The 24,114-nt window shown below is 38.2% G+C and overlaps 1 protein-coding gene across 9 annotated transcripts in view; it reads right to left on the bottom strand.

Annotated features, from left to right (window-relative positions):
* The window catches only part of EPB41L2 (erythrocyte membrane protein band 4.1 like 2), a 78,553-nt gene that overhangs the window by 30,033 nt on the left and 24,406 nt on the right, over positions 1-24,114 (bottom strand). For all 9 annotated transcript variants that reach the window (XM_079970629.1, XM_079970630.1, XM_079970636.1 and 6 more), the window contains 6 exons: positions 13,590-13,694; positions 9,586-9,628; positions 6,604-6,679; positions 5,598-5,816; positions 2,631-2,718; positions 449-601 (listed from right to left, as the gene is read on the bottom strand). In XM_079970629.1, the coding sequence (XP_079826755.1) occupies positions 449-601; positions 2,631-2,718; positions 5,598-5,816; positions 6,604-6,679; positions 9,586-9,628; positions 13,590-13,694 (684 nt within the window). The remainder of the gene's footprint in view (positions 1-448; positions 602-2,630; positions 2,719-5,597; positions 5,817-6,603; positions 6,680-9,585; positions 9,629-13,589; positions 13,695-24,114) is intronic.

The raw sequence follows: 24,114 nt of genomic DNA, 5'->3' as shown, positions 1-24,114 counted from the left end.
CTGACATTTGTTTTTGAAATCAGTAGCAGTTAACTCTCAGAAGCTGAACTGCATGTTATGGGAAAAACCTACTCAAATGGTAGAGTGTTCTTAAACCACATCATGAGCTTCCACAAATATAATTCAAACCACTCCAGTGAGACCAAGTCACATAAACTAAGAGCTGCATAATGGTGTATGTGAGAACATGGCAACCTTCCATTACAGTAAGGAAATTTACAGGGCAGGAGTGTGTCCAATCATCAGAAAGCACACTGCGGACATACTGAAGCCTTAATTATCTATGCTACCAGGGATGAAATTGTATTTGCTAAAACACTATACCAAATGGACATATTCCTACATTATTCAAAATGCAAATCGCTGTAAGATTGGACCTATTTTCAAAGAACTTCTGAGCTGAAAGTTATAACAAGAGAGTGGCAAATTATGCCAGTCAAATGCTTACCTCAGTTGGTCGGACTTTAATATAGAAGTTACTGCGTTTGTAAGAAATCTTCAGTATTTTGGGCCAGGCAAAACGATTGATTCGGAGTCTGTCCTTGTAAATAAGAAGCCCATTGGCGCATACCCCTAACATGATGTCAACGCCTTCCGAATCCTATCAAGACAATTGTAAAAGTAATTTCTATTGGAATATTGAAGGAACATGGAAAGAAGAAGACAAAAGAGCAGGAAGGTATGCTAAGCTCATCCAAATAACACTTGGAAAATCAAGGAGCACTAAAAAAGACGATGTTGGTGATAAAGTGGATGTCTTTTCTTTTTATAATTTTATATTGGAAAATCAATAATATATATATATATATATATATATATATATATGTATATGTATATGTGGAAAACCAAGGAGCACTGTATCGTAGGCAGAAAAAAGTCTTAAATAAAGGCTTAAGAAAAAGAAGTTTAAAAACCAGAAAAGTATAATATTGAACTAATACATTTTGAGGTTATGAGCTGAAAAATAACTTATTTCTGGAAATATAAATAACAATATTTTATGAGAGGCTGGATACAAGAAAGTAATAAAAGCAGGTTTATCAAAGACTGTTGTTGTTGTTGTTGCTGTTGTTATATTTAAATACTGCCTTTAATCCAAAGATCACAGGGCAGTGATCTTTGACAGAGCCCTTAAGACTAATGGAGTAGCAAAGACAAAATGTAACCCTTTAAAGAGTCAGCAGGAAGTGATGAGAGATTGAAGCTAAGAAAAAAACAGTGATAGAAAAATCTAAACTTTCTAAAGAATAAATCAGTGGTTTTCAACCAGTATGCCATGGCACCATGGGGTGCCTTGAATGATGATCAGGGGTGCAGTGAGCAATACTGGCCTCTGTCCCTCTTTCCTTCCCTCCCTCCTCTGATGCCCTCTCGTGTGTCTGCCTCCCCAAGGCTTGCATAGCTGTTTGTTGCAGCCGCCCTGGCTACAAGCTTCTCAGGCAAATGGTGCCTCTGGGGCTGGCCAGGGGGTGCTTCCAGGCACCTGTAGGGCAGTGTAGGGGCAGCTCAAAGGCCAGGGTAGCAGCAGTGGCTGCCTAGAGGACTCCCAAGAAGAAGGGAGAAGAGGCTGAGGGAACACTACAAAAGGGTGTTCGAAAAGGCATAAAGGGCTGCCAGTTCTGCAGACAAGGGGTGACATAATTGGGCCCCTGAGCCCCACAGGGGTGCCGCAGAAAAAATGTTGTTGCTCCAGGAAGCCGTGGACTCAGAAAGGTTGTAAAACTCTAGAATAAACAGAGGCTAGATGGATACAATCAGTATTAAATGCAAAAGAGAACAGAAACCTTAATAGTTCAACAGAAATCCCATTAAGGCATTGAGTTGTAGCACAACCCTATGTATGTTTAATCAGAAGTTCTTGAGTGTCATGTTTTCCCTCCTGTGGCTTAGCCTGCTTTTAACACATTCTAGAATCAGTTCTGGTTCTGGCTTCACGCAAGTGCATTATTCTGGGCACTGTATGATTCACAGAAGGAAAGAGAGGAGATGTAGAGATTTGGTTTGTATGCAGACAACACAGAAATGACCAGGAGAAAAGAAGGAGGCAAAAGTAAAACTGCAGTCTGAAAACTACAGCATGTTGCAGAGGTATGTGCACATGCATGGCAGAAAAGAAGAGAGGATGCACAGAGACCAGGGGAGGGAAAAGAGTGATTGAGATGGGGATAGAAAAAGTAAAGAGATATAAACCAGCAGGAGTTTAAGCCCTATTTTCTAAAATACAAGCTGGGGAAAGTCTGTATGGAGCATCTGTTTACTTAAGAGGATTTTTAAAAAGAAAAATTGAAAAGGGAAAGGCTTATTTTTAAAATGCAATGCAATTGGTTCAATGCAAATGATGATTTTGTGTGAGGCATGTGCAACAGAAAGAAAATGAATGGTTGAATATGGTACATGCTTGCATGTAGATGTATGAAAGGGCGTGAATAGGTGGAGTACGTGTGGATAGCTTGGTATAAATGGGATGTGTATGCTGCTTTGGTCCTGCACAGTTTTGGCTTTGGTCCCATCAACTGATGGCATGTGACCTCAGAAAGTTATTCAGCCTGAATGCCGCATTCCCTTGTGGATAAGATTCCACACCCCTCTGTTCTAAATGAAATGTCATCTATAGAAATGCTGGCCAATACCTTAGCATGATGTAAATCCACTCCATACATGGAAAGTCTCTTGGCATTTTCTAAGAATTGGGAATCTGCCTGTGCTGGAGTCAAGCCTCTGGAATGATTGATAGAAGAAAATTCACAGCAAAAATGAGTATCAAGAACAACATAAGCCTTCCTGCATCAGATCCATGTACCCACAACAGCCTGTTTCTAGCAGTAGCCTTTTGAGGGTTTAACTGTGATTGGTTATTCCATTTATCCCAAGCATCTGGCCCTCAACAGCATCTTGTTTCAGCTACACATTCAATCCTAGCAGTCACTGACCCTCGCATCTATAGAAAAGCACTGAAACTAAATGACAGGATACTAGTTAAATGGCATGGCAGATATTATTTAAACACCAACACCGCACCAAGTCTCTCATAAACATTTTGGTTAAAAAAATCAATGGCAGAAGCTCAAACTATGCAAGCCAAGGTCTTAGCGAGTCTGCCAAGTCTCCAAGTAAGTTAAGGAAGCAACAGAATCTGGATCTTCAAACAGTACTCTACCATGTTTGGGTAAGTGATCAGGGAGTTATCCTCACCTGGCATCTATCTCCTATGGAAAAGGCTGCAAAGGTTAACATGTTATAGCAGAAGAGATTTGCTTTGTTGGAGATTGCTTTTAGAACCATTTTTAGCGGGGGGAAACTAGGGATTTTCTTAACACAGGTGTCCTGTTCTGGAGAGAATGGGGGGGGGCATTTGGGAATCTTTGGGTTTCCCCCTCCCACCAGTATGTGACAGCAGCTCCATACTCTTTGGCCACAACCATCTCTAAAATTTACTAGCTGCTGTTGAACTACCTGAAAGGTACTGGTGGAGTGGTTGGGGCCAACATAATTTAGACCAGCATTTATCAACCTTAATCCCTAGACAACAACTCCCATCATTCCTATCCAGCATAGCTAGTAGTCAGAGATGATGGGAATTGTTGTTCAAGAATATCTGGGACCCAAGGTTGGGAAAGGCTGGTCTGGGCCAATGCAGTTCCTTCAACATATACTTCAAGCCCGACCACTATTCACCCCACAACGCTCCTGCCCACACTTCAGCAGAGCCTTTCACAGACCCCACCTTCTACTAAACCTGAACGCTCACCCTCTTTACCAGGGAACCCTCTAAATGTGGGAAGAGATTTTTATTTTTTTAATTTGGCTTAGAATGAACCTTCTTGAAAGATTTGTCAAGCCTCCTTTCCAACATGAACCTTACAGAACAAAAGGGGCAACTTCTGCACACATGCGTATTTCAACTGCTTGCAGGAGCATTACACAATAAAGAAGAAAACAAATAAGAAATTCTTTGAAGAACAGAGTATCGGGAAATTTGATCTAAACTTGTTGCTATTGCAGTGATATCGTTGCCTCTGTCAACAAAGAAATTTAGGTCATAAGCATTTGCTTGTGACATTCTTTAAATGTTAAGCCGACAGTAGAAAACTCTTGCCCCAACTGTCACAAATTAGCTGTTACTCTCCTTCTTTTAGAACAAAGGTATATTACCCATAAGCGCTAAGGCTGGAATACATCTAAGATCTGATATTTTTTATATTGCAATTTTAATGTTGTGAACCACCCTGAGATCTACAGGCATAGGACAGTATAATAATTTTGGCTACAACTGTTACACAGTAGTTCACTGTTGCCTAAAACAGTAACATTTTGCCCAATCATGGCTTTTTCTATCTAGCAGTGCAAATGGCCAACTGGAGAGATTTAAATTTCCTTGCTGAGATTATAGATCGTATTGAAACGTATCTGTTTATGTTCTAATCACCATGGGTTTGTGGGTGGGGAGAGGAGCAAAACAACTTGAATGCAAATAAATCACAGAGCGGGGAAGTCTTTTTAAAACACATATACACAAGGTTCCAATTACTTGCAAAATGTATGAGTCTGACTAATTATATTTTGTAGATTCCTTCTGTGAAACCTTCCTCTTCCCTCATGTGATACAAAATGTTCAGTTCCTCACAAAGCTAACTACGTGAAGTACCCAATGAGTTCAGCAAAACACACACTTCGCTGGGGGCATAGTCAAGTTAAAACTGCGTGCTTTAGTCCTACTAATTTCAATGACAAGTGAAGCGTATGCTACCCATCACTAGTCAGAACATAAATTGCTTGGTTTTGGCTGGATGATGCCCGGTGTTCAACAACACAACCTTAAAATATGGATCACAAGAGTAAGCCTGTGCTGTTGCCACTGAGTGCAGTGGCGGGAGAGGATAAAGAAATTATCCCCTGTCACAACAGTATTATACCACATACTAGCAGTAATAAAAAGGAGAGATAACTACAGAAGTTGCCTGTTCATGAATGGGGCCGCACACCTGAGTGGCGCAGCTCTAGCATTATATAATCTCACAAAACATTTTTTCCTGGATTAGAAAAATAATAAAAGTAATTTATGAGTGAAAAAATCTGATGATGTTTTTCTCTAGATGATTAAGCCTACACTGAAAACAATCTACCTCTCCCCACTACATCATTCTTGTACACAATCTCTGGGGAATATTGAGGATTTATTAGTTCAAAAAATGTTACCATACTATTCAAATATACTTGGATATTAACTCCAGTACAAGGGAAAAACAAAAACAAAAGTAGCTCAGATATGAAGCGCTGTAGTCATAACTGCAAAAGTTCATGATGAGGACAGATGATCATCAACTGTGGTTTCAATTTACAAATGTAATTTCAATCTGATTTTTTCCATCAGAAGAGTTAGTTACTGTTTTTACTGGCTAAGTCAATGGACACACCTTTGGCTGATTTTCCAAATCTTTAAGAACAAAAAACTCTTAAGCTTGAGCTTGCTTGTGATATTCCACATTAAGGTTATAAAGAAATACAAAGGCATTCTAGGTATTAGGATTCTGCATGAAATCCAATACTACCCACTACTAGGAAAGGGAACAGAACTCAAAGGTTCAGAAATGACCCACCTGTGTGTTTTGTGCAACTCTACTACTTTCTCCTCCATTTCTTTTGTCTGGTTAGGTGCAAACTGAAATTCCCCTATGTAATCACTGTTGTGTTCCTCTGGATCATAGTCACCTAGTTCTGCTTGTAAAGTATATGAACCAAGGAGAGCATGGGTCACAAAAGAACATGGTAGGCGGCCAGAAGCAATATCCTGACGAAGCTGCAAACATAGGAAGTACCTGAACAGAGAAAATGTCATCAGACAAATATTTCTTATTCATTTTGACATGTTAAGAAAACTAAAAAGATAAATATCTTTATTAAAGCAAAATTTTTGTTTTTGTTCTAAAAAAAAAAATGCCACAAAAATACCTTTTAAAGGACATAGGATTCCAAGTGCAACCTGTTCTTCATATATATCCACCAATAAATGTATGTGTGTAAATTGATATCCATTAACAGATACACACTTGTGAAATCCTAGCACCAATATTCTGATTTCTAGTACAAATGGATTATAGTTAAAATTCACTGCAAAGATATTTTAGTTCACAATCAAAACATCCTTACTGAAACTTTATTTCGTATAAGAATTGGTTTACACCCAATTATTCCGGTGTTTGAATATTTTTTATTGATTCACTGCTAATTTTGTCCTGTCTCCTTGTCCCATATACCCTATAGCCCTCTCTCTACAACAGAAAGCTTCAGGTTATGACAGTCCCTGCTCCCCAAAATTCATCTAAAGGAATCTATAAGCCATATACATTTTCACTTGTTATCTTAAATTTTACACTATCAGAGATCCAAGAGAAATATTTCAGGATACGGATTCAGGATAAGTTGCTAGCAGCAAGCAGGTGCAAGGTGTCTCCAGACATTACCGAGCTCTGAGCCAGAAAGTATTTGTTGTCTTTTCTATCTTGGTCATGTTCTCCTAAGCTTACACTTAAACTTTGCATAGCATTCCAAGGAAATATGAAAAACACAGGATTCAAAGTCAGGTAGTAATGCTTCATGGCATACCTGGTGATGTCTTCTGTTAACTGTGAGGGATCCGGGGGATAAAACTTCACATTAAATGTAAATAGCCAGGGCAAATCTAAATTGGGAAATTCCAAAAGGCCAGGAAATGTATTGGTGGGAGGATAAGAAGACAAAAGCACATACACTGAAGTCTACTACATATACATTTGGGGAATAGTGTACGCTAAAAACTAGACCATGATACTTTCAAAGCACTTTTAAAAGTTGAACATATTTTACATATTCTTCAGTTCTCTTGCAAAGCTACTACTGTACAGTAGTACCTCGGGTTACATGCGCTTCAGGTTACATACGCTTCACCCAGAAATAGTGCTTCATGTTTAGAACTTTGCTTCAAGATGAGAACAGAAATCGTGCTCCAGCAGCACGGCAGCAGCAGGAGGCCCCATTAGCTAAAGTGGTGCTTCAGGTTAAGAACAGTTTCAGGTTAAGTACGGACCTCCGGAACAAATTAAATACTTAACCCGAGGTACCACTGTAACTCCTTCGGATCTTAACCATTTCTATTTTGTCCCTCGTGCTATTTAACATCTACATGAAACCACTGTGCAAAGTCAAGTCATCCAAAGATTTGAGGTGAGATGCCATCAACATATACATGAGGAACTGGTTGACCCTCCAGAAGATGTTGCACTACACTTCTGATATATGCATTCATGCAAACTTTTTTTATTGGAGAATGGCATCGCAGAACTCAGTTAAGAGTGAATTTCAAAGGGTAACTGCATTTTGGAAGTGAGAATTAGGTAGGCTCACATCAAAATGTGAACCAAGTTGAATTACTCTCCCATCCCGAAGCACAACTAAACCACTGCATTCAGCACAAAAGGGCAAGGCAGCAGGCAGTTGATATTAGGAACAGAACTCAGCGTCCTGGGAAATCTCAGCTCATTCTCTTCATCTCCTTTTTTATAAAGCTTACTTTTAGTCCCCTAGCTGTGAATATTGTCTTTAGCTTGTATGGACAATGAAATTAATAAAATATCAGAAGCCAAGGGTGGTGCGGCCAAGTAATATTCCTATTGGCCTATCTGCCCCTTTCATGATAAACAAGAATATATACACAAGTATATGCAAATTTGTACAACTATAGAATTTGGCTATTATGCTGACATAGAAGCCTGATTTAAAAAGAAAAAGAAATGCAAAACATGTTTATAAGTTACATGCATCTATTTTAAGAAATATGAGATTTAATCAACGTGCATAGAACCTTACCATTATAATTAGTGTTATTTAATTAAGCTTACTGTCTACATTTTAAAATTGAAACTATAAGTCCTACTTTTGTTTTTTTTAATTATCAATTGAAACCATAAATAGGGTTGACTATTTCTTTATTTAATTCTAAATTGCAGTGCAATCCCAGGCATGTTAACTCCAAGTAAATTTCAGATTTCTTGTAAAAGAGAGATAATGTGTAAGTAACCCTGAACGTACAAATAGTTGAAACATTTGATGAGCTCTTGCAAAGTGTACTATTGTCAAGTAGGTAGAAAATAATCAACTAGATTTCTTGTATGACTGCAAAAATAAGTTTAGTTTTAGTTATGATCTGGAATCCAGCATTGTAGGCTGCACAGTAGCTTTTATAGGCATTCTTCATTCTATTCATGAATCTGTGTATGTATAGACTGCAAATCTGACCTTTTACGACTGTAGGTTGCATGTCAAATGAATAATTGTTTAGTGTAAAGTGCAAATCTCTGCAATGTTGCACTTCAGACTCAAACGTTACTGTTCTTTGAAGGAATATTCTGGCTATCATGAACACAAGCCACCAATACATTTTCAGAAGCTAACATAATGCTACTGAATAAAATTCATAGAATCATAAAATTGTATGGTACTGATATTTGTTGTACCATACTGAAGCAAAGGACTTCACAAAACTTAGAATGTAGCCTGAGAATTTCCTCGTGTATCAAATTACTAAGAAGCTACTTCCCAATTTTAGTGAGCATGTCTCATCAGAAATACTTCATTGTCTCTCATCCACTGATCCTCCTCCCGCCCCACTTCCCTGTTTTTCTCTGTAAAAATGAAAAGGTGACACCCTATGAACACAATGAGGAAGTACTTGGTAGAACTCTTTTCCAGCTTCTATTTAAGCTAACTCACCAAGGCCCTTAACCATGTGTAGGGAAGAAAGAAAGAAAGAAAGAAAGAAAGAAAGAAAGAGAGAGAGAGAGAGAGAGAGAGAAGCATTTAATAGAGAATAGAGAAGAGGATTACCTACCTATCAAGGGTGTTATACAAAAACATGCCCTTTCAGGGCCATGAAAACTGTAATGATCCTTTCTGTAATGATTATATACTGTTTGGCCATACAAATGTATGAAGAGATGTGTTTTACCATACCTGACACTGTTCAAAATCTCTTGCTACTGATACTAAAGTCAAACAAAAAGAACAAGCATATGCCAAAGAAGGGAAGCAAAGTTACTTGATCTGCTATGCTCAAAAAACTAGCTGTCTTTGGTTCCCCATCTCTCTGAACTGTTTCCATCCCAGCTGGTTGTTATAATAACTTAGAAACTTTAAAACTACTGTCCAGGTTTCTCATTTTCCTCCTCCCATCCTATCCTTTTCCTTTTTGTGTGGGTTTTTTAAATTGCAAGTTTTGTGAGGGCAGAAATCTAAGTGCATTTTGGGAAGCATTTCCAGCAGAAAAATGGGATGGTGGTGCTTAAAATGAATAAAAGTTGACCACTGCTTGGTGGCAAAGGTTACTCTTAAAAACAGCAGTGTGTGAGAAAATTTCTGAAGTGGAAATACATAGTCTTAGACACTAAAGAGATAGTGCTGCCTGCAGTTGACAGGTATCCAACCTTCTTGGGTTTCAGTCTGATGCAGACAAATGCATTGCAATTAGTTTCTGAAAGATTAACTAAATGAAACTCAAGAACCAACAGAATGTGCTCAGTTGTGAAATAATTTTAAAACCTGCTTAATACTTACTGCGAATTTGCCTCTTTATTTCCTTTGAAGGATCAAGCCAATTCTAAAAAAGAAAAGAAAAAAGGAATAATAAGGAATTGCACAAGATTGATGCAGTTGGAAGAAAAGCATGGAATACTTAAAGACACATTTTATATACAGCTCTGTGAAACTGTAAGTTATTGCTATTCTTTCAAAATCGGCCTGCAGTTTCTTTGACAGCAAGTCTACTTCAGAGATCAAGCTATAGTGATTTTCTTCCTTCTCTTTGCATATATTTGCACCTGACAGGAAGATGACAACTTTAGTAAAAATAGATAATAATAATAATAATAACAATAATATAATAAATGCTTTTGAAAAACTATCCCGGGCCATCTATCTCATTCACCTGCATTTAAAGAAGGCAAAGATCAGCATGGATTGCAATATCTCTCACTATATATTTACCTACCACTCAAGAAAAGGCTACTGGATATGCAAAATACCTTTGTCTTATTCCACACAAGAGACAGACTGTCTCTTCATTATACAGCAGTTGTAAATGATACAAAAAAAAAAAAAAAAAAGGAATCTAATCAGAAAGCTGAACATATTCTACATCTTATCCTCAGTGTGATTTTGTTCACAAAATCTATGGTCTGATGTTTCAAAACAGAGAGGACTAAACTGTCTACAAGGATATGTAAGGTGCTTCCCCACAAATATTTAGATGCTTTAATGTTGGAATCAGAGAAGCACTACTTGCCACAACTCATAATGAAATCAGAGTAGAATGGTGCAAATAAATCACTTGTGCATTTATGATAGCATGTTAACTTTTCAACAAAATATTTTTGTGCTGTCTGTAAATATCATTAAGTTGTCAAAAATCGTGTAGACTTATGCCACAGTTAACTACCTAGATTTCCTTTCCAAAGTACCTTGGAGCTTCATTAGGGACCACATCTAAATCTCTGCTGAGAAGAAAGAGCCTGGCATTCAGATTCTACATTCTGCAGCTGCAGTCTAGTACAACAGCTGGCTCATAAATGGGTGGCTATGATGAGTGTACAAGAATAAAAAAAACACATCATTCAGCATTTAGCATTTACTGGGCTGTAGGTCAGAAATTTTTGTGGCATTTTAATCTGAGGAGGCAATGGCCACAGTAGGAAAAAATGAATTAGGTTAAGTGGGTGCCAAGATGAGAACTATTCCATCTTAAGCTTTTTAAATTTGAGGGACGGCAGAGGTAATAGTAGCAAAACTCAGTTGATAAAATCTGTGAGAAGCTTCAGTAATGTGTATTCCTTATTATAAGATTCAAAAAACAACATGGCAAGGTAAAGAGAAACAATATAAACAAATATGATTTCTGTGTCCACTTGTGTCACCATTACAAGCTGTCATTTTATATATTTATCATTTTCTTTGGTGAAATAGCTTTTTAAAACTGTTGTTGAATGTCTTGAGCATAATGTCAAAATTAAGTTCAATTATTGACATTTTGCCTCAGAGCCTAGCTGCTGATAAACGGCTACATAAAATATCCAGGAGTTCTCATGCCAACACCCTGGTTAGCAGAATTCTTCTTGATTTGATGTCATATTCCATGAGCTTGGTATGGCTTTGCTCTTTCCTATCTCTTTGTTTTTGTCTTTCATGTAAATGCAGACAAGACCCTCCTCAGAAAAAGAGAAAGACTGTGTCTTGTCAACAGATGATCCTTATCAGTGCCCAATGCAAAAATGATTGCTCTGTTTCTCTCCTTAGTAAACAGGAAAACAATAAAGCGGGGTGATGAATGTTTGAGCTGAAACGCCAAATGCAGGAGAAGTCCTCACAGCTTTAAATCAAGTCTTGCTGCAGTGTTGTAGGCTATCATGGGGAAAACACCAATGGGTGTTGTATTTTTGGGTTATCATGACGGAGCCATCGCCTTGCTGTTGATGTTTTACCTGGCATTGTTGTAATTTTTCCTAGGTTTTGTAACTTTTTTTGGGGGGGGGGGTAAATAATATTTATTGAGAGTTTAAAGATTACAAAAAGAAAGAAAAAGAATTGAACAGAACAATATAATACAAAACAAAAACAAAAACAAAAACACTACATAAAACATTGGATTAACAAAACAAAACAAGAACAATTAAAAACACATCCAATATTTTCAATCTTATCTTTCATTCACTTGTTTCGTCGACTTCCTCACGCCTCCCTTTTTGCATTCCACTTCAATTAACTGTTTCAGCAATTCCTTTCCATCTTCCTGTTTTCTGTCCTGTAATTTATCTTAACATATTCTAACCTTGATTTTTCCCTTTAATACATTAACAATCTATCTGTACCTAGTTCCTTATAACATTTTTGCCAAAGCCATATAACTTCATTCCACCATTTTTCTAAAGCTCATTAATTTTGCAATATTTCTGTAAATAATCTTTAAATTTTTTTCAATCTTCTTCCACCGACTCTTCTCCCTGGTCTCGGATTCTGCCAGTCATCTTCCACCGACTCTTCTCCCTGGTCTCGGATTCTGCCAATCATTTCCGCCAGTTCCATATAGTCCATCAACTTCATCTGCCATTCTTCCCAGGTGGGTAAATCTTGTGTCCTCCAATACTTCACGATGAGTATTCTTGCTGTTGTTGTTGCATACATAAAGAAAGTTCTGTCCTTCTTTGGCACCAATTGGCCGACCATGCCCAGGAGAAAGGCCTCTGGTTTCTTCAGAAAGGTATATTTTAATACCTTTTTCATTTCATTATAAATCATCTCCCAGAATGTCTTAATCCTTGGGCATGTCCACCAAAGGTGAAAGAATGTACCTTCAGTCTCATTACATTTCCAACATTTATTTTCGGGCAAATGGTAAATTTTTGCAAGCTTGACTGGTGTCATGATGTACCACCTGTAAATCATTTTCTTTAAATTCTCTCTTAGGGCATTACATGCCGTAAATTTCATACCTGTGGTCCATAACTGTTCTCAGTCAGCCATCATAATGTTATGTCCAACATCTTGTGCCCATTTAATCATAGCAGATTTCACCGTTTCATCCTGGGTGTTCCATTTCAACAGCAAGTTATACATTCTTGACAAATTCTTAATTTTGGGATCTAACAATTCTGTTTCCAATTTTGATTTTTCCACCTGGAAGCCAACTTTTTTATCCAAGTTATATGCCTCCATTTTTTGGTAATAATGGAGCCAATCTTGCACTTTGTTTTTTAATTTTTAAAAGCTCTGCAGTTTTACTCTGTCTCCATCTTGTTCCAAAATTTCCCAATATTTCGGCCATTTGGCCTCCATATTGAGTTTTTTCTGTGCCTTCGCTTCCATTGGTGACAACCATCTTGGGGTTTTATTTTCTAACAAATCCTTATATCTTATCCAAACATTAAACAGTGCTTTTCTAACAATATGGTTTTTAAACGCTTTATGTGCTTTTACCTTATCATACCACAAATATGCATGCCAACCAAATACATTGTTGAAAGGTTTTGTAACTTTTAGGCATTGTTGAGAAAATTGTTTTACATGCATATTTGTCCACTAGGAACAGAAGAGCAGGAAGGACAAGAGTGAGCATGGCTTGTGTGCTGAATCTCATGACAGTGAGATTGGCCATAGAGAATCACCCTAACCATGACAGCAAGCCTCAGGCATGAGTGTTCCATCATACCTTTCTCGCCTCCTTCACATTCAAGGGGAGATTATGATTTGCTGCTAAGTAACTTCTAATCTTCTCCCCTCACATGGAAGGACAATGAAGAAGAGAAGGACTGCACATGAATCTGAGGTTCCCCACTGCTCATTTCAAATCCTTCAGGAGAATAATCTGAATGAACCTAGGGAATGGAGCCAATGCTACTGGCACTGATATTCTTCCTTAATTTGAAATATGTTACTTGTTAAAAGTTTACCACCAAACTAGGACCAAACATGCTAGTCATAAGAGCTCTCTGAAGTTTGAGGCTCTGAAGTAGGATGGAAAAGATTGAAAACATTAAACAAATGTTATTAATGCAAAATTTAGTACTTGCCTTCTGATCAGCATGGTCTTGAAACAGTAAACCAAAGTAGTCCTTTTCCAATAAGTTAAGCTGTCCACACACCTTATCAAATAGCACATGGCCTTTAGCCTTTTTCTAAGGAGAAAGAACACTACTGTCAAGTAACAGGATAGACTATTAAAACATTTATTTCAAACTATAAAAATGTTAAAACTTTTTAAGGCGTCTCACTTCAACATACTAACAAAGAAAAAATGTTCAATATTAGTTCCTCCTTATTTTCCTTTATTTATTAGAAGAAAGAACCCAACAGCTGTACTTGAGCCTGCAATTGGTAAATAGGAAACCCCTGTTAAGAAATGAGGTCCCCCCCCCCCCGGTATTTAAGTAATTGAAATATATTCTTAAACAGAACAAAAAGTTACATAAAATTCCTAATAGTAAGCTTGAAGTCTTCCAATAATAGCATTGTGTCACACAAAAACATCAAAAAGTAAGCAATGTAATTTAAGATTTGCATCCTTTAATTCAAGAACATATAGGTTTTAAAAGAGGAATCTGTTTGAATTTAGTAAGATGGTTCTACAACAGAAATGTCAATCTGGAACATAGATTCATTGGGTTGTGTCCATTACTAGTCCTACTCAGAGGAGACCCACTGAAATAAATTAACATGACAAATTTAATTCCATTAATTTTAGTGGGTCTACCCTGAGTAGGACTAGCACTGAATGCAACCAGTCTTTGCTAGACAGCCACATAATACTTGGAATCACTGTTAGTCTTTTACCAAAATGCCAGGCCCAGGGGATGGGGACAAGTGACTCCAGCACCAACACATAGTAATGTTAAGGTCCAAAAAGTGTTTTATGCATTCCACTTCACCAGAACCTAGGGAAGTTCCACTCCAGGTTTACAAAAGAAGTTGCAAGGCACACAACCATTACTGGCCCAAAGGAAATACATGGTCCAGCATGTTAAGAAAGAAAATGAAAGAAATAATGCCTTTTCTCTTCTCTTCTCTTCCTTCTCTTCTCCTCCCCGTCCCTCAACCCTTAGCATAATTATGCTATTTTCTTAATTCTATTAGCTTTTAATGAGGGTGAACTGTTACAGGAAATGTGCTCCCCATTTTTTTGCCATCCCTATCTTCCCCATCAATTTAAAAACTAGTATAAGTAAAATAAATAAACAACACCCCCCTTTTTTTATACAAACAAGAGACTCACAATGTGTCCAGTGTAGCTCTCTCACATAAATAGTGGGTGGGGAGGGGATTAAAATTAAACAACAAAGCTGATCAGGGACGTTGGGTCCTAAGGTTTGCTTCTGCGTAGGTGTGGCCTTAAAGCAAACAGCTCTGAGCATGCTCAGAACAGATGTACTGGCTTCTGTGTCATTCAGAACTGCAGACCTGCAAATGTGGCTGGATTGCCAACATGCCAACAGAAAAGAGGGGCAAACTGTACAACCAGGGCTAAAAGTACTGGAAGTTCCATTAACATACAAATTTACTATCACTATGTTTTTCGGTATGGAGACAGGTGGGTAGGACCTCCTGGCCATAGCAATACTTTTGGACTGAGATTGGCTGTGTGGTGCAGAGAGCTGGCCAGAGAATGGAAGATTGACAGAACAGTCTCCCCAAGTTTCTCAAATGGATTGGGACTGTGGAAGGATGTATAGCTTTGAGATTTTAGGGAAATTTTTGCATTTTACTTGGTAGGGATAAGCACTGGATGGTCTAAAGGACCAGCCTCCGCTGACTTTAATCAGGAAGTAGAAGGAATGAAAAGCAGAAACAGCAACAGCTAATCACCATCATCAACAACGACATCAGCAATGGCAATCCATTGTTTGTAGTCACGTTTCAAAAGCATCTTCTCAGATAACAATATATGCTAATAATTTGGGGGGCCCTCTGTCACATAGGGCCCTAATTCTGTGCATACTGTGCAGACCTATCAATTTGCCACTGACTACACTTGGTTCAGCTGAGGCCATTCTGCTGTGCTCCTCTCTCCCATCATGCAGATGAATTAGTGCTCCATCCTGTTCCTTCTAGCACAGGTGGAGCCTCAAGGTAAATGCCCACACATGGTCTCCTCGGGAGTCACTGCCTGGCGGTACAGACGGGAGCTCACTTAAACTGCAAGGTGTTAGCAAAGGACCCAAAAGCCCCTGAGGCTCATCACACTGATATTTGGAAATTCTTTCAGAAACTGCAATTTCTCTTTGGCACAATTGGAGAGGATCAGCATGCTGACTTATACTTCAAGCAAGTCCCACATCCTTACTCTGCTATTTATGGCATTTGGTAAAGCAGCCATAATATGACATTTTTGAGACCTGGCAGTTGAAAGGCATTTTTGCAATTGCTTATCCTGCAGATTTCACTAGACGCCACTGCAATTCCAAAGGAACTCCATCAACTGCCTATGTGTAGGCTCTTGCGACACTGAAGTTATTGTGCCTAGCAGCCAGAGATAGAAAGCTCAAAACTGAACAAGCCTGCTATGCTCTGTGAGCTATGCACTACACAGTAGTTGTGAGCTATACTGTACAAATACAAAGGACAAGGGGGAAAAGGTATGCAGTGCAACTACCAAGCACAATAAATACATTGTTTGTTTGTTTCAAAAGGAATCAAAGCACATTCATACAGGACTGAACTGCTCAATTTAGATCCCAGTATTTACAGTTTTAGCTAGATCCTTCAATGCAGCATCTCATCCGTTGAAACACAAGGAACAATATGTATTTAACGTATATCAACAAATACATCAGAGAATAAGCAAGATTATGGGGAAATATATATTCAGGTACAACACACACACACACACACACACACACACATTTTCTAACTTGTGGCTGATATTATGGGAGGCCTTTACTAACTGCCTCCTGCCCAAGGTAGCTTAAAAAAAACTTTAAAAAACTTTTAACCAAAGAATAAAAAAATGCAGTTATAACAAGCTCCTTTTACAAACAGCCTGATTTAAAATGAAATTGAAATAAAATACAAACAATTTTCCATTTTATATACTTAACATTTCTTTAGAGTTCTTTAGAGACTGAGTTGAAGGAAGGTTATGTAAAAGAAAAGGAATAGCTCATTTCAGTAGTTAAGTACTATAAAAGGACACAAATTGTGTATTGTACTTATTGTTGTGCTTTACTACTGGGCTTAAGGAGTAGTAAATTCTCAAAAGGAGTATAAACCCAGATGTTATTGAGCATTCTATCAGGTTCATCCATGACTGAACCTCTATCTTCAGTGCTCAGATTATGAATAAGCAAGACTTTACTAATTGTTTACTAGTTTGCACAGTGATGTCTAATAAAACATTCCTGTTCAATCCTATTAATATTTACTCAGAAGTGCTAGTAGACTCTTGGTACAGTGGAGGGGGTCTGGGGAAGTTTTTAGGCTGTGGTTTTATTTTATTATAAAACTAATGAAATAAAAATATTTACTCAAAAGTAAATCCCACTCTGTTCAGACTAACTCCCAAGTAAGCATGAACAGTATTCAAACCTTATTTCATTTATAAATTGCTTCCTATGGAGCACCTCTAAGCAATTCCACAATACAATAAAAACATATATAAAAGAACTGCACATATAAAAATAATTTAAAATCCAATTCAGATAACAACTGCAGCCTTACTTTAAAGTAAGTAATCTCATTTAGCATGTTGGTCACAAAATCTGCCTCTTGTCTCTAAGCAGTCATTCTGTAGTATACATGGGCTACATGACCATTACTCCCATGCTGTATAAAAGCTTATACCAACTGATTATTTGTATTAGTATAATTTCTATACCAGTCTTCATTCAAAAATTACATAGTTTACACTATAAAAAGACAAAGTACATACATACACATACAATGCATCCCCCAACACAGTACTATTGGTTGGCATGCACACCTGTATGGAAAGTATCAATCTTTGTTTTTAGTAATTTACATTATCTACTATGTATCTTAGAAAGTTGTTTGTCTATTCACTATGCATTTGGACTTAAAATACTGTAACCTAATTTTGTGTGGCAATTCCTGAGATTAAGGAGCAGGTTTTTGTATATGTTTGGATTCAATCTGATGCCATTTTGAATCAAGATGATGAACTGAAACTTTCAAAAAATGCATTGATTTTAACTATTTCGAAAACAACTGATTTTTTCGTTTCTAAGGTAACAGCCTGCTAATGATTTATAATCAAATATATCCCTCTACATCCATCCAGCATCATGGCCCAGATATAGTCATCCATATCTTTCCCTGTGGGGTGGGGAGGTGATTTTTAATTAAGAAATTGAGGGAAAGAATTATCAGCTTCGATAACATGCATGCCTTTTACTCACACCAAATCTCCAGAGCTGCATTTTGTTAAAAAAGTAAAAGTGGGGGAAACTATAAGCAACTGGATGTCACATGTAGCTTGTGTCTTTATTTTGTTTTCTGCCCTTCTTTGGGAAAGGGTCCAGGGGCCCTCAGTCTAAACTAGACTAGTATAATAAGCTTTGCTTCTAAATCTAAGTGTCTGATCAGAAATCAATAGAATAAACATGCAGCTTAGGGAACAATTCTAAGCTCCCTGCGAGGATGGCTCATTAGCCACTGATGTTGCAGACTTCCCTTCCTGCCAGTTGAGAGGGAGGCCTGAAATCTTGGCCAGCTGCTACCGGTTAGTGTAGACCAGGCACGTCTAACAGGTAGATCGTGATCTACCGGTAGATCACTGGGTGTCTGTGGTAGATTACTGGTAGATCACTGGCTCCCCCCAAAGAAGCTCAACAACTTTGGCTCCCCTAAAAGAAGCTCAGCATTTTTGCCCTGCACCCCCCAAAACAGGACTTTCCTTCCTTAAAAAAGCTCGATAACTTTGACCTGAAGCCCCAAAAGGGGGTAGATCACTGCCAGCTTTTAACTCTGTGAGTAGATTGCAGTCTCTTGGGAGCTGGCCACCACTGGTGTAGACTATACTGAGCTAGATGGGCCAGTGGTCTGGCTCAGTGTAAATCAGCTTCCTATGAGGTCGACCACAAGATGCCTCCTCAGTGTGGTGGTGGAAAGTGCCATTGTTAGTGCTCTGACTCTGGGGAGTCTTAGGGTTATTGTCAGGGTGGACTAGGGACAGCATAACATTTGCCTTTTGATTTCCCCAACATGGGAAAAACTAATGCTATTTTGGGAGCTGGTATAGTTCTCTTCCCTCCCTTTAAGCAAATGGGAGGGGGCAAAGTGAACAATGAAGAGGAGGAATGCATCCCACCACATTCCGGCCTAGCAAGCAAAAGTCCAGCAGGATGTAGCAAAGTGGTGATTTATTTATTTACATTTATATCTCATCTTTCTCCTATTAGGGAACCCAAGGCAGCATATACATGGAACACAGACTGTCATTCATCTAGGCACTGACCAGACCTGCTTAGGAAGCCTTCACATGCCTTCTGACCACACCCTGGGACTGCCGCAGGCTGTCCCCTACCCCCAAAGCATTAATCTTTGTTATTAATATAATTTTGGAGTGTTTCTTTGAAACAGATAGACAAGATGGACAATATGCACAGCTTTTGTTACAACAACTGATTTAAGTAAATATTGTTCATGGTTCAAAACACACTTTCCTACATTTTAGAAATATCATTAGTTCACTAATAAATCATAGGTCATGTGGTATTTGAAAGTTTAATTCCTCCTATGGTAGCAAGTGCACACATCTATTTCATCTAAGCAAACTGTACAAAACCATTAAAAACTTATGTCAGCTTCAATATGCTTCATTTGTTCAGACGTGCATAAAATATGGTCATGCAGTCATCTTTTAAATGCCTTTTGTCATAAAAGTTTAATTAGAACAGCACCCTGCATAGAAAGCCTCCAATGTAATTCTCATTTGTGCTGTATGAAGAGGAAGTACTAAGCCAGCTTTTTATATCATTTGCATTATTTAGACAAGATAAGTATTCAAACAACAATTAAAGCTGTTAAAATTATTCACAATACAGCTTCTCTCTTTTTCTACACCAGAACTACATCAACTGAAACATATACTTAGACATTTTAATTAAAGTAGCAGAATGTATACTTTATATGTGTGTAGTTCAACAAAATATTGTTACTCATTTGGAGAGACTATGCCTAGTATTCCACTGAAATCCAAATGTGAGCAGTGAAACTCTTTTTTATTCTCTTAACATAGTATTTACTCCCCCTTCCATGAGACTGGTGGGAAGACAGCTTTCAGGGGGTGGGGGTGGGAAAAAGCTGTGGATAGAGGGCTCATTAGGCACAGCATAAGAAGTTAAGGCAAGACTGAGAAAGCACACCTGTGCAATCCCTTATCAGTAATGAGATCCTTGCCCATTTCTAATGCACCATCCTCTTATAGCTCTCAGGGGACCAGCAGGAGAGTACTTTAAGGTTCCCCTGGCATGAGGAAGAAGACAAAGATAGTACTCACCTCAAACCCAATAAAACTTGGTAGACGGCAACGCTACACAAGATGGAAAACATAAAAAATGCTACCAAGATGAATTATTTCTTTGCTTTCAGTTACAGAATTTGGCTAAGAAAAGACCTGTTTTGTTAGATAGCTGTTCAGTGACCATAAATTACCCCTCTTACACTTTTCAGCATTCACAGAAGATATCCTGTGTATCATATTCTAAAGGCATTTTAAGACGTTATATAACAGCAGTAGGTCAGACTTAAAACTATACACAACTACTTGATGCACTTCACTATGTGAAGTTCAAATACCTGCATGCAAAGAAATAAATAAATAAAATCAAACTTTGGCACCACTGGCACTATGGCCAACAGAAACTGGTTTTGAAATGAAGCGATTTTAGCTGTTGCTATTGTCAAACAGCAAAATCTACGAGCCTACTGCAATTCATTGAGAGATCTACCAGTAGGTCCCAATCTGCCTTTGATCTACATAATTTAGTAAAATGTTTCTGTTCATAAATGGATAAACCTTTGACCGTTCTATGCAAACAGAACAATGCCAAACAGGATTTAGGAAGCCAGCTTCAAAACATCAATATTTTAAGTAGAACGTTTAGAGTCTTAAAACAAATTCTAAAATAAGATTGTGTGCATACTGCAATCAAGCTACATTAACATAGTTACAACTGTTTAATAATTTATATGACTGCATCAAACTACTTTCTACTATTGCTATTTCTCCTGTTAATTTTCATGGGAAACAGTTATTTTTGCAAGCAAAGTCCTGTCATAATATACAGCACATCAAATTCTGTTCTCATAGTAGCTATTTTATATAAACACAGCCTCTGGCAAATTTGAGGTAAGATTACTTTTGGCTCCATTGCTTTGTTTAATGAATACAGTGTGTAACATTGTACACTCTCAATGTAACAGCTACTGTTGAAGACCATCAAGATAGGTCACTTAACATATTTGGCAGCACATAGTAGCATATCTAGCACAAGCCTCATGATATGTATCCATCCAGCAAGTCCAGTCTCCATAAGATAATACAATCCATATTTCTTAGTTTGTTTAACTTTTAAACCACCCTTCATGCAGGATCCCGTGACTATTTACAAAATACTAATTAAGACACCAACCATAAAAGCAAGTTAAACATGATAAAATATTAAAATAATCAAAAAAATTAAATCAGTACATGGTATAAATACAGCAGCACTTGGACCTTGAACAATTAATTTCCTCCAATTGTCACAGTGACATCAGAAGCCCAGTAAATCAGCACCCATCTCGCTTCAGGCCAAGGGAGCCGGCGTTTGCCTGCAGACAGCTATCTGGGTCATGTGGCCAACATGACTAAACTGCTTCTGGCACAATGGAACACCGTGATGGAAACCAGAGCGCACAGAAACGCTGTTTACCTTCCTGCCACAGCAGTACCTATTTATCTACTTGCACTGATATGCTTTCAAACTGCTAAGTTAGCAGAAACCGGGAAAGAGCTGTGGGAGCTCACCCCATGGCGCGGATTCAAACTGCTCCAATCAGAAAGCCCAAGAAGCACAGTGGTTTAGACCACAGCGCCATGCAGCTAGTAGTTGTGTCTGAATCTAAAGACATCTTACCTTTAGATAGAAAGGTAATTGGGATGTGCTACTAATTCTCTGACACCATAAAATTTCCTCAGCCAACATGAGGTCGGCATTTGTACAATTCAGGAGACAATGGAGGAATGTGCCTTTGGGGTTGAGGTCAAACTGCTGGAAGGTTGCAGCACCTACTGTGGCTGTAGAGACCGATGCAGGAGTAACATGTTTTGTTGCAGTTGGGGAATATGCAGGCATCCAACATGAATTATATTCTTTGTAAGCAACAACTCAACTGCTAATACACAGCTTTACTTCAGACCTTGGGTTTCAAACTTCTACTCAGTGCTTATTATAAAGCATATGTTTTGACACCCAAACAGCACAATCCTATGCATGTATATTCAGAACCCCAAGGAACCATAACTTGAAGAACTATACTATGTTTGAGAACAGTGTATATTATAGTAATCAGAATAATTTATCTAACTACAAAGCTGAACAGAAAAAAAATGTTGCGTAGTACAGAGTATTATTTTCTTCCATTCATTCATAAACCCACCTCCTCAGGCCTTTTTTTTCCACACACCAACCATTCATTGATGAGCACTGGCTCAACCTAGAAACACTAAAAGCTTTTCTGACTGCAAAAGGGTACATATTGACAATAATGTCCCTGAGCTCTGGCAGAGAACAGTGCTAGTCCACCTAGTATTCAACCAGCACACACTCCAAATTCAGCCACTCTATTTTTGCAAAACTTTAAGCAGTATAGTTACAGTATGCCCTGTTCTAAAAAAAAAAAATCATAATTAAACCATTTAAAATCTATGTAATAAAAAAAAAAGGAGAGGGAGGAATTACAGCTGTTTTAATCCAGAGTACATCACTTCTAATCTCTTAGTCATAGTTAAGGGCTTGGGAGCCATCTTAGAGCAACACAATCCCTTCATCTCCCAGTTTCCCCATTCCTCCTATGATCTTCCCACCAGTCTTATGTGTAATGTAAGTGTTGCATCAGCACCGTGGTTAACAATGGTTAGCATCAACTAGTCAGTGCAAATCATTATTGGGTGTGAATGAATTTCTCACTATTACAGATAACACTACTTTTTCTTCAAGTACAATGCTATTGGAGGATAATTTTGAAGAGGAACAGCTACAAGGGGACAACGTAGCAGTCTATTTACTTCTAAACATTAAGATTTCTCTGTTTTATTTGCAGAAAGCTGTCCCATCTATCTCTAGTAGGTACAATACTGGCAAAAAACATATCTAGAAAATGTGGGAGGTGTCAAGGATTAAAGCAGAGAAAATATAGAAAAAATGAAAAGATATGATCCACTCAAGTCAGTGAAAAAACTGGCCTAAAACTGCCATTTCCTAGCAGATGAGAGCTAACTTGGCATATGTCCTGAATTAGGAAAAATGTAAAAATCAGGCTGACCCTGGCTCTGTTATTTGATCACCAGATGGCATCTATGATCAAGAGTACTTCTTCCAGCTTTAGTTGGTTCACCAGCTGCCCAGTCTTTTCTAAAGATGATCTAGTGACAGGTGTACAAGTAGCTTCTAAGCTGGACTATTAAGGTCAGTGTGTAGAACTGACCTTGAGAACATTTTGAAACTCGTATTAACATTTTCTGAGCACAGCAGGGGTAGCTAACTGGCACTCTATAAGCAATATCTGCCCCCCCCCAAAAAAAATAGATCCCTCCAAAATGTGTGAGACCCATTTTGAGAGTCAATGTTTTTAGTGTTTTAAAAAGATTGACTCTCAAAATGGGTCCTACACTGTGATGCCGTGATGTCAAAATTTGAGCCACCCCGCAATCCATTTTAATATTTTAAATTTTTTTCCTGACTGCTCCCATAGATACTACACTATGATTTAGTAATAGCAAAGGATTTTTATTAGCCCCCTAAAATTCTCCAAAATTTGTACTTAAACAAAAAACAAAAAAACTTAAACATCAGCCACACACACGTTTACTTTAACCATGCCTACTTTGACATGGATCCCCAGGAAGTTTAGTAATTGCTCAATGGGGCCCGTGATTACCCACCCTTACTAAAGTCTTGGGTCACTGAACAACTGTCTCCTCCCATACAAACAGCCCAGATGCCTAATGGCCATCAGGGAGCCCTGCTCCAGATACCTGGTTCTGCAAAACTCTGCATCTTGTTTCTGAATTCCAAATAGTGATGACTAACAGGAAAATGGTATTCTCATGTGCCCAGCTTCCTAGAGACATTTCATTACATTCCTCCAGAAGCTCATGCTTTTCATGCATCAGTTTTGTCCTGCTCACAACCCTTTGATGTGTGAGGACTAGTCCATGGTCACCCAATAAGCTTCACCAGCATCTCCTCCCTCCTATCACTGTGCTGCCCCTCCTGGCTCCCATCACTCACTGCCCCCAACTTACCAAGCACAGGCAAGAAGAGTTTCCATTTTTATATTTTTGCTTAGAGGACAGCTGAGAGAACAAAGTAGAGCACC

Source organism: Podarcis cretensis (genome assembly GCF_951804945.1).
Source record: "Podarcis cretensis genome assembly, chromosome: 3".
NCBI lineage: Eukaryota > Metazoa > Chordata > Lepidosauria > Squamata > Lacertidae > Podarcis > Podarcis cretensis.
The sequence above is the reverse complement of the archived record's forward strand: the minus strand, read 5'-3'. Positions and strand labels throughout refer to the sequence as shown.